The 12,411-nt window shown below is 37.0% G+C and overlaps 1 protein-coding gene across 2 annotated transcripts in view; it reads right to left on the minus strand.

The window, feature by feature from the left end:
- Positions 1–12,411, minus strand: part of Rnf180 (ring finger protein 180) — a 171,046-nt gene that overhangs the window by 121,246 nt on the left and 37,389 nt on the right. For both annotated transcript variants that reach the window (XM_036207450.1, XM_036207451.1), the window contains exons 3-5: positions 11,523–11,618; positions 8,981–9,940; positions 5,794–5,829 (exon numbers count right to left, since the gene is read on the minus strand). In XM_036207450.1, the coding sequence (XP_036063343.1) occupies positions 5,794–5,829; positions 8,981–9,940; positions 11,523–11,618 (1,092 nt within the window). The remainder of the gene's footprint in view (positions 1–5,793; positions 5,830–8,980; positions 9,941–11,522; positions 11,619–12,411) is intronic.

Below are 12,411 nucleotides of genomic sequence, written 5' to 3' on the forward strand. Positions count from 1 at the left end.
TTATTATCTTCAAACTTTTTACATAAAGATAAACTATCCTCAAGTTAAAAAAAAAAAATCTAGCCAGGCAGTGGTGGCCAGGCCTTTAATTCCAGCACTCTGGAGGCAGTGCCAGGCGGTTCTCTATGAGTTCAAGGACAGCCACCAAAACTACACAGAGAAACTTTGTCTCGGGAAAAAAACAAACAAACAAACAAACAAAATTTATATTTAAAAAATTCCTGCACATGTGTCACATACTAAGTATTATGCAAAGCATAGAAATTTTGGATCTATGCAATTATTTAAAGTAAAGGCATCAACCCTTGCAAACTTTACCAAACAAATACAATTTTAAAATATAAATAGATAAATAAAATTTAAAGAAATACCAATCTATTGAGGATCTAAATGCTTCTGCATTCATAAATAGAGTGGCAAGCTCTATACTTGCCACTAAAATAATAATCTGACACAAAGAAGACTTAATTTTGCACAAATAAACATTTGTCTGCCTCAATACATGGTTGGTGGGCATGAGGTTTACTCATCTTATTAGTTTTATTCCTCCCTTAAAGACCACTTCATTAATAAGCTTCTATATTAATAAAACCACCAATAATCTATGTCATCAAATTAAACTTGACACCTTTTCACTACAGAAAATGAACACAGCATAATTCCTCATCAATTGACTATTATTATAACTGTAAAGCACAACCAAATATATACCTGCAGTACAATTTTTGATTTGAAGATGATAAACATAATAATAAAAAATTAAATTGACTTAAGAACGCAAAAAACTCAAAATGATGCCTATGTGCAAACCCACAGAAACAAAACAGGGCCTTTGTGGTAGATACATGTGGTATGTTCTACATAAACCTGAGTCTAGCAGGTCTTTAATATGATTTATTAACCTCTATTTTCTCCACTGCACTAGTCACATCCTTTATAAAATAATACAATTAATCTGAGCTCATTTAGATTGCTAAGAAAGAGGTATGAGAAGTGCTGCAGTGACTGAGTTGTTTACTGGAAATCATTATATACACATACACAGTTATTTTAGAGTTTCATGCACAATACATTCCACGTAGAAACAAGACAAACTATTTATATAAAGTTTCCTATGGCTTCTAAAGAATGATTTTCTTGTTTGCTTTTAAATAAGTCCAGAAGGACACGCCAATATTATGTAGATCACAAGTAGTAACTCTGGTTGATTTTTTTGTAAATTTCCTCAAAATGCTGACTTTTTTTTATTGAAAATGGATTTTTTTTTTCATATAATATATCCTGATTATGGTTTCCCCTTCTGCTCTTCCAGCTTCCTCCCCACCTCCCCTTCCATACAGATCCACCCCTTTCTGCCTCGTCTTAGAAAACAAACAAGCATCTAAGGGATAATAATAAAATAAAACAAGATACAAACAAACAAATCAGAATTGTACAAAAACAAACAAACAAAACAAAACAAACAAACGGAAGGAGGGAAGGAGAAGGGCCCAAGAAAAGGTACAAGAAGCAGACAGACACAGAGACCCACTGGTTCTCACACTCAGGAATCCTAGAAAAACATGAAACTAGAAGTTATAATATATATGCAGCCGGGCGGTGGTGGCGCACGCCTGTAATCCCAGCACTTGGAAGGCAGAGCCAGGCGGATCTCTGTGAGTCGAGGCCAGCCTGGGCTACCAAGTGAGTTCCAGGAAAAAGCTACACAGAAAAACCCTGTCTCGGGAAAAAAAAAATACATACACAAAGGACCTATAGAGCAAAATAAATGGGGAAAAAATAAAAACAAACAAACAAAAACAGCTCTGACATGACATTATGAGATAAGGAATGCCAAAGATGCCATTGAGGTTTTTTTTTTTTTTTTGGGGGGGGGGACATCTACTACTGGGCATGTGGCCTGCCCTTAAGAGTAGTTTCCCTTGAGATTCCCAGTGAGATTCCCTTGGAGAAAAAGAAATTTTCATTTGCAAGTGGTTATCAATTGGAGCTAAAAATGCTGCTATTTTTAACTTTGTAGTTTAACTTCCCAATCAGCAAACTAAGTGGGCCAAAGAAACCTCAAATATTAGAAAATAGTTTGAATAAAATAATTAAAATACTAAATTAAAGTTAATTAAAATAACACAACATAATAAAATGTATAATATACAATTAATATAGTAAACTACAAGGAAATTTGACATTAAATTCTTAGTAGTTGAAAAAAGGAAAGTGTTAAACCAATAACTTCCTATTGTTTAGAAATGTAGAACAGATGAGCAAAATTTTAAAAAGTAATAATAAGCACCAGAAATTTTTGAAAAAATGAAAACACTGAAAGATAAAAAGCTGCTTTTTAAGAAGAATAAAAGGAATAAACATTTGTTGGGGGAGAAAGAGAAGGGAAGGTAGAGAGAGAAAGGAGAGTTCAACACACAGGTTATCAGATCTGGACGGAAGACTGGGTACCCATCAGAAAAGGACAGCACCACCATGTCATTTTGGCAACTCACTTACCACCTTGAAAACAAGCTATGGAAATTAACACCAAGTAGATAACCTGATCCACAGTTAAAATCCTTCTATCAAAGCAATATCTAGACACGGATAGTTTTGTTACAAATATTTGAATGAAAATAATATTAATTCTCCATAATATTTTTCAGAATCTAGAAAAGGAGGAAACTAACTCATCTCAAATTGTCATCACTACCTCAATATATTAACCAGACAAGGACCAGAGTTAAAAGCACAGCACAGAAAACTTCTGACTTCTAACTTTTATGAGCAGAGACAAAATTTCCTCAAAAACAATTAGCAACCAGTTCTAACAATATAGAGGAAGAAAGGTACAACATAATGCCAAAACTAAAGTTCACCATGGGAATGTGAGACCTGCTGCATGATTGATAGTCAGTACCAACATTGAATATACAGATCTTGAGATTAATGCAGAAAGTTTCTGACAAAAGTCTATATCCATTCATGGTGAGGCTTTCTCCACCTTGTAAGAACTTCAAAGATAATGTACACAGAAATATTAGACCTCACACTTACAGAAAAATGACTGAGTGTTCTGCTAACATCAAGAAAAATACAGGTGTGTCTCTCCTTCTAGTCAGCATTATCCTGGGGCTCCACCAATGTATTGATGGGCAAAGAAAAGGGAAAGGGAGAGACACTCCAAGTTAGAAAGGGAGAAGCATGGCTGATTTTATCTGCAGACAAAGCATGGTGGTTTGGATAAGAATGGCCCCCACAGGCTCATATACTTGAAAACTTGGTCATTAGGAAGTGGTGCTACTTGAGAGGAATTAGGAGGTGTGGCCTTGTTGGAGTGGGTGTGGCCTTGTTGTAGGAAGTGTGTCAATGGGAGTGGGCCTTGGGGTTTCAAATGTTTTAGTCAGGCTCAGTGTCTCTTCCTTCTTGCTGCCTGCTAATCTGGATGTAGAATTCTCAGCTTTCTCCCCAGCACCACGTCTGCCGGTGTGTCTCCATGCTTCCTACCATGATGTTAATGGACTAAACCTCAGAACTGTAAGCTAGCCCAATGAAATATTTTTCTTTATAAGAGTGTCTCTTCATGGCAATAGAACACTAAGATATCAAGTAATTCTCTAAGTAGAAAATACCAATTTTGGCATCTACCAGGAGAAGAGGAGAAGAGTGGGCTAGCATTACTAATAGGTGGCAGCCGAAAGAGTACAGATCAACATAGAACACTGCATTTCTGGGCATTACAACTAATAACTAGAAATTGACATTTTAAAAAATCTCTGTAAGTAGCATTAAATTATGAATTATTTAAGGATACATTTGACAAGAGATGTCAAGTACCTGTACTCCCTGAATCCCAAGATACAGAGTCAAAACCAAAATAGTATTAAACATTAAAAATGTATAATTTAATTCAAAATAAAAAAAATAACTTTTCCTTAAAAGATAGAGCATTCAGGTATAAGTCTGACCAACCATTTATATGTTCGGAATGCTAAAATCTGAAAACACTCATGAAAAACTTAAAGAGCTGTGTGTGTGAGGGACAGTCTATTATGTTCATGGAGTAGGAAAGTCACAGCAAATACCGCACGGCCCTGCAAGTTGACCTCTAGATGTGACACAATTTCAAAGTCCCAATAGAATTATTTGTAAAGTTTTGTCCTAAATTTCCTAAGTGAAACCACAGGAACCAAATTTTCAAAAGGAACCACAAAGTTGGTAGAGTCAGTGTCTTGCTTTATGGTTTACTATGGAGCTCTGACAGAAAAGGGTCTACTTTCACAGGACAGAGATAAAGAGGAAATCCACAAATGGAAAGTTATACACATGCCCAACTGACTTTCAATTAAACCACAAAAACATTCCCAGGAGAAAGGATGGTGTTTTCAATAAATGGTGCAGAAAAAAATTGCATACCACTGTTAAAAATGACACTTTGACTTAAACCTCAGATTTTATTTTTAAAAATGTCAGTTCAACATAAATCAAAATTCTCTATATGAGCATAAAGCTTTCAGAAAAACCTTGGGAAAAAAGTCTTTATAATCTAAAGCCATCTAGAGATTTTAGATATGCTATTATACCAAAACACGCAACAATTAAAAAACAATATTTGAGAAGTTGGACTTCAAAACATTGACTTTGCTTTCCAGGGAAATAGTATAACATGAGTAAAAGGGAAAACAGTCTGGGTAGGATAAAACACATTAGTATACTATAAATCACACATCCAATGTAGGGTTTGTACCCAAATACATGAGAAATTCTTAAAGCTGAATGAGAAAAAATAATCAAATCAAAATATATATAAAAGCCAGAAATGTCCTGTGTCTTCTTGGCAGCCCCATCTTTCCTAGAGGTCGGAGATGCCTGGCATGTCTGGAGGCTCTGATCCACAGCTTGGTTCCTTAATGATTTTAGGGTTACCTCTCTGGATGAGCAATGGTTAGAGTAGCAATAAAGAAGTAGTAAGACAAAATTCCTTCTGGTTAAGAGAACAGAATGTCTGGCCTGGATGGATCAACTTCATGGCCAAGGGACCACCCACAGGGAGGAGATCTATCTCTAGAAAGGTAGACTCACCTTAAACCCTGCCAAGACAATGGGTGGAATAATTATCCCTTTAACGAGATACTTTCCCTTCTCTGCCCCAGCACAGTCTGTTCTAGAGCCAGAGACATGCAGCTTTCAAAAGTCGTGCCAGCGTTTCTGAATTACTCAGAACAAAAGGGAAAGCTTCCATTCCTTTCTCCATCTACTTCTTTTCTGAGCAGTGCTTCCCTAACACTTTAGGCTTTCCCTTCTGTCTTCCATTCTTCTCATCCGGACAATGCTGAAATTTACAGCTTGCCTATCTGAAAGTGTTTTTCTTTTAAACTCTAGTAAAACTGCCCTCAAACTTATAGAGAAGTACATAAAAAATCTGAAAACATCTGAAGAAGTTGACCCTCAAGCTTTGTTGAATTGAATTACTGAAAATTGCCTGTACCTTCTCTTTGATCACAATCTTATTTATATCTTCAAACTAAGGATTTTACCTATATATTAATACTACTAATAATTTATAACATAGTTTATAAATGAAAACTAAGTACAAGAAATTAGGGGCATGAGCATGAAAACCAAAGTAGGACACCAGTAAACACAGAATTTGAGTAACTGAAACAGAAAGAATTAAAAAACACCAGCTGTCTGCCTTCATGGATGTACAGAAATGAGAAATCTCATCCTTTGCTGTGTGGAATGCACAGTGGGTACAGCCACCCAGGGAAACAATTTGACAGTTTCTTGTATAATTAAATACATACTTACCATATGATCCAGCAATCCCACTCCTGAGTATTTACCCTAGAAAAATAAAAAAATTAGAGTTATTAAAAATTACATTCATGAATGTTTATAGCAGTTCAATTCATAACTGTTAATACCAGAAACAATCTATTCATCTTTTTATGCTGGAGAAATCATGACTCATTTACAGAATGGAATACTATTGAGCAGTAAAAGAACCAACACACTATAGATAAAGATTCATGCAGTAAATTGATAAATGTCATAGAATTGCTTAGTAAACAATGTTAGTAACTAGAGTACATGCTTTATGATTCTATTTTTATGTTGTTATTTTATAACATTATCAATAAGTAACAGAGAACACATTAGTGATTCTCAGGGGTTAAAGATGGACAAAACATGTCTTAAAGGCATGTAGGACAAAGGATTCTTCTATATCCCCACTGTCTGGGCATGAGACAAACTTATACATGCAAGAAATCATAGAGTATATACCAGAAGTAATACATTTTAATATTTGACAATTAAGAAAAAAAGGATTATGTTTGACTAGAAAGAGATTTGGTGGTTGAGTACAGCACAGTGCCATGCTTTCCACAAAGATGACGCTCAATAAATCTTTGTTGAATTGAATCTATTCAATTGACTGTAATTTCTCTTTGGGTAGCAATCTTGTATCTTCACACTTTAAGCATTTTAGTAAAATATTAATACTATTTCTATCATGGTATATACCATGAAAATATTTCTAGTTTAAACAAAACTTCATATAAAATGTCCAGTGAGAATAATGTAGTATTCCTAATGGATTATTTGAAACTATAACAAATATCAGTAATAATATATCAATAATAAATCTACAATACTGATGAAGAAATTGAAACAACAAGAAAAGTGGCAAGACATTGTGTTCATAGACTGGGAGAGTGACCTGTCAGAATGCCTGTAACACCTAGAACAATGGAGAGTGACCTGTCAGAATGCCTGTAACACCTAGAACAATGGAGAGTGACCTGTCAGAATGCCTGTAACACCTAGAACAATGGAGAGTGACCTGTCAGAATGCCTGTAACACCTAGAACAATGGAGAGTGACCTGTCAGAATGCCTGTAACACCTAGAGTGATCTACAGACTCAGTGCAATCCCAATCAAAGTGCCAGTGATAGTCTCCAAAACCTCAACAGCAAAACCAATAACCTGACTGAAAAATAAGTGCTCTTTTGTCTCAATTAACAAAAACTTTAAAATTGTAATTACTAACAATGGTAACCATTACTTCATGTATGTGATTATCTTTCTCATTCAAGAAAAGGAAAGGGCAGAATGTGGACCCAGGTCAGAGTTCACACAGAGGTAGAAAGGTTAACTTGCCCAGCTAAGTCCCTGAGTTCCTTCCCCTCACAACAATAAGTCACTAGCCAGGTCTCTGCTACCTCAATGTTCAATGTTCATGAAATGAATGTTGGTTAAACCTGAACAATATGTCAAATCACCCCATTTTATCTCAGACATAACTCTTTCTAGGATCTATCTTTCTGCTTAAATTAGCAAGACAGACTTTCTATAGTGATGGTGATTTCTAGCTCTAACAATGGTGTATACATATCACAAATTCATAGATTTCCAGCTGAAGATGTCCTGGGCACATGCTTTTCTGTAGCACCTGTGTAACCAGTTAAGCCTGTTAGGATCCTGCTGTTATCTCTACACAGACAGGTCACAGGTCTGACTCAGACTGCTCAATTCTGATGAATCTGCTAAGCATACTAGTCAAGTTCTATGCATGTGAATGAATAAAAATAATTTCATCTATCAAAAAATTCAATACTTAACTCTGCACTTATCCCTCTCTAAACTGTAATACTTTGTTATAAATGATTAGTGACACAGTTAAGGTTTTCAGAAAGATCTAACCCAAGAATTAGATCAAGTCTCAAAATTGCAATATCATTTGCATATATCATCAGTATAAAGCAAATATAATTTTCACCATTTTTTTAAAACTTTATTTGCAAAAGAATTATTTCAGAGCCCTGAACATTGTTTTGAAGATAGTCTTTCTGAATATTATTTAACATATAATCATCTCCAACTTACTTAGGCATAAATAAATTTCTCCACAAAAAATTTTATTATAGCTTTGCAGAATTTTACCATGAGCGATGATGCAAAAATTACTCATTTCTATAGCATAATACTATCTTTTACAAATAATCCAAACTGGGATGTTCTTACTAGCAACAAGTCAAAAATGCAACAGATAATACCTGTATTTATGCTCTGTAACTAAAGAGGAAAATCCTGCTAATCTGGCTGGAGTACTCACTGCAGTAATTTTATTTTGTTGAGTCTATGAATAGGATCATAAATTATAATGAGTTCATCTAACAAATATATAAAGCAGCTTCAGCTTTATATTAATTCTTAGGATACTGTTAATATAGAACACTCTAACAAGAAGTACCATCCATTACTAATAAGCAAACAATACATGGAATCTTCAAAACATAGTTTTATACAGAAATATACTGGCTCCCAAACTTTAAAATTTCATAGCTTGTCCTCTGTTGACTTTAATTGGTTTCCACAGTAGATACATCTTATTGTCTCCTTTCATCCACACAACCATGAAAATACTGTAAGGGGCACACAAGTAGTTCAAACACTAGGGAACCAAACTCTGCTACAAAATGTCAGTCTGAATAAATTCCCCTTCAGATATGTCTCCACATTCAGAAGTTATTCATGTCTGGACCATGGGAGCATATGAATATAGTTTCCTGAATATTAAATTAAAATACATGTGATGAAAAGTGAATGAACTGTCACCAGATTGGACTTGCAAAGACTTTTTTTTTTTAAACTCAGCCTGAAATAAAACCATGGTAAAACCAGTCTAAACGTGCCATAGATTTAAAATACTTGTGACAAACCATCCAACTCAGTATCATAAGGTGAGTGGTCCTCTAATGCATTCACAAAATTGGGGTAAACTGCAAAAGACACTTTCTCTGGACATATATGAAGCACAGGGGCAGGGCTACATAGTGCCAAAGATAAGAGGGCTGTGAAATTATTAAGTGTGCATAGAGAGACACGTCATCTCAAAACTTAAAACTGAGATTTTAGAATACAACCTCTCTGAATGCCCGGCACTTAGAAGACTGTCTGTACGTTTGCTAAAACTGATTTCCAAGCACTCACCTGCTTCTGTAGCCATCTCTCATGCCTCCTCCGCTGCCTTCTTAGAGTCCTCAACTTGCTCCTCTCTCTGTTATTCAGCCTGTGGTTAATGGTGCCCAAGGGAAAGCTGGCAGAGCGCAGGAAGTCCAGAGGGGAGAGGTGTTCTTCTTGGTCGGAGGCATCCAGCATGCTCCTCCCCGCTGAGGGCAGATCCATCAGGAATGTCAGGCTGTTAGCATGAGCAGGATCTGAGTATATGGAGGAAGCTTCTAGGCCACACTGAAATTCTCTTCCTCTTTGTGCCTGGGTCTCATGCGGAGCCACTGAAAGTCTGTGCAGCAGCATGTCAGGATCAAAACTGGGTGGGCTTTGAAAGGAGCAGCTACTTTTACTACATGGCAAAGCTAAGCCCGAAAGGTCAACGGGCTGTGTTTCATTTAGCCTGGGATAGGCAGTAGTCTTACTATGGATTTCATAGAAAGTGGGTAACAAAGTGAGCTTCTCCTTGATGTTCAGGTCCAAACTGTGTGACTTCCTATGAGAGGTTCTCGAAGTGCACCTGCCGGTCACAAGCTGAGGAACAAAGGGCTGGTATTTTGGATCCGATGCTTTGAAGAGCAGTTTTTCATTCTTCATCTCAAAATATGTCGCTCGCACCTCCAGGCAGAGAGCTTCTGTTAGTCTTCCGAGGCCATTATTGTTCCGGGCCATGTTTAAAAGCCTGTGGTTTCTGATTTTGGAGCCGCCACCTGTCACCAGAGCCTCCTTATCACAACCTGACTGGCCTCCGGGATGTGACAAGTATTTCAACACTCGGCTCATTAGTTGGCCTGCCTGCGCTGGTTGGTGATCAGTCCGGCTCTTGCAGAGATGTACAGCTGCAAGCTGGCCACAGGAACATTTTGGAGTGCTGACAAAATTAAAGCCCCCTAATCGGGCCCCACAGAAAGGACAATTCAGTTTCCCAACTGTCCACTGGGCCTACAGGTAGTAAAGGAAATAAAGACAATGCTTTCATTGTAAAGTGACCAGAGAATGAGTTTAAAAGAAAAAAAAAAAAAGTCGATCACATGAACATTTTCTATGTTACTGAAAAGGCTAGCTTTCTGTTTTCTGATTAGTAGACAGAACAGCAAGCAGAAACAAGCTTTCCAGTAAACAGAGATAAGCGAGCAGCTACAAACTACTAGAATGATAACATATTGCGAATCATGCTTAGCTGAACAACCAAGAATTCCAAAAGAAAGTCTCTGAACAATAGGCTGAATACAGATACAGTGTGAACTAATGAAAAGGAAAATACTCCATGGGACCAGGAAGCAAATCAAGTCTACAGAGCTTCATTTGCAAGTGAAATCTCACAGAAAGTGTCTGTTCTGATTCACTTCTTGCATGCCAAGCATGGGGTGGGCGGGGGAGGGGGGGATGGGGGAATGGACGGACTTTATCAGCCAACAGAATAAGGAGCTCCCTGGCTTTCTATACACAACCAAGAGGTACTGATCGCCTAGCTCATATGCTGTATTTCCATACTTGGATTAGAAATTAATGAACTGCTTTTAAAATTGTCAAGAAAGACAGTGGGGCCTCTGTAGGGTTCTGATCTACTCTGTGAAGTTCAGGACACTTAGGAGCAGGACACCAGCATGCTCCCAGGAAATCCTAATGTAAGCACGGATTCAAGTGAGAGCCACCATGTGCCACTTTTTAAACAAAAACATAAGCTACTCAGTGGAGAAATTTAATTGTTGTTTTCCAAAGGTTAGATTATCTATACTCTTCTAAGACAAGTATTTAACAATGCAAAATAAAGTACCTAAAATGTGCACTTAACAAGAGAGTTCTTTTTCTGACAATATTTCATTAAATATTACTCACAGCAGAACATCTCCATTTTCATCCACTCAATAAGAGACACTGATTATCCAGCTGTTTTCATATGTGTGTATAAATGATGGATGCACAGAGATGTTTCACTCACCAGATATAACAGGTATGATTCTAGGCACCAAGGATATACTACCTAGGAAAGGAGAAAATTTCCTGGTTCTATGGTTTTTATATTCTATTAGAGGACCTAAGAAATTAATGAGAAAAGAGCAAGGTGAATGCTGGTATGTTTGAATGGATGTGTGTATGATTATGTATTTGTGTGTCATTATATCCTTATATACATTTACCAGTGATATGTGATATAATGTGCGTGAGCCTGCATAATATAGACATATAAGGCAGAGGAGAGAGAAAGGCAGTGGGAAAATGGACAGCGGTGGGCAGCCAATAGATTGCTAGGCAATGTCTCAATGAAAACAAGAAAGAGCAATGGAAACGGAGGAACGAACCAGGTTAGTATCTCTGAGCACATTTAGAGACTAGAAATACCAGGTACAAAGTCACACAAAAAAGCACCGAAATGCTCTAGGAAGAGGAGGAAAGCCAGTGAGTGCAAGCAAGAGAAATATAATCATTTGTGTGTTCTGAAATGACACATCTAAGAAAAAGAGCACAGAAATACTGTGAAGGTGATATATGCCCAACTTTACTCAGGAGCCAAGAAACTTACTTTGTGTATTAGGCAGCTTATCCACTCTGGAAGGGCTTCTATATTCATGTGCCACAGACGACAAGTGTTTTGAGCATCAACTGATTCATGTCTGTCCTGTTATGGAAAAAAATGAGTATTAGCAATTATCACTTCACAATATATTTCACCATTTCTCTATCAAGGAAAACTAAAAAAATAAAAGCCCCCATTTTAGTTAGAAATCAAATATACACTGCCTTCTTTCTCATGCTTTCAGGAGCAAAAACTACGACCAAATTTGTTCTTCAGGAGATAATTACCTGTGATACAAAAACTGTCAGTAGATGGCATATCCAGTGCCCCATTTTTATTTCTCTGTGTGAGATTAAACAGTGTTGTTTGTAGGAACTGTCTTCAACCTTCAATATCTGATTTTACTTGGATTCTACTGCCAATAAATAAGGAAGTATGCACATCCTCTAGCTGACCACCAATAACCATGATAGACAGGAAGGGAAATGATGCTGAAGAATCAGACATGCTGAGAACCAGAAGAAGCAGGAGCTCTCTGGCTTTCTTCCTGCCTTTGCCCTGAAGTCATCAGAACTTTGGGAAAGATTCCCTGATTCCCTCTAACAAGGTCATAAGACTTCCATGTGACAGGTACCTTTCTTATGCAAGAAAGGAACATGTTACCTGTGAGCACAAAGAGTCACAGAAGAATCTCCATGGATAGGCCATGTTAAGTTCCCCTAGGCTGTAACCACAAAAGCACATGCTGTACAAGGATCAACAAAAATTTAAACAGAGGTCTAAAGTAGCCATGGAGAGTGTGATAAATAATTGAGACATAATGGCTTCCCAACATGTCAGAAAAATGGTGGGCAGAGCAGGGTGAAGATTTGTGTCTTTATGAGGTATGTGACTT

The sequence above is a fragment of the Onychomys torridus genome, chromosome 15 (assembly GCF_903995425.1).
Source record: "Onychomys torridus chromosome 15, mOncTor1.1, whole genome shotgun sequence".
Taxonomy (NCBI): Eukaryota; Metazoa; Chordata; class Mammalia; order Rodentia; family Cricetidae; genus Onychomys; species Onychomys torridus.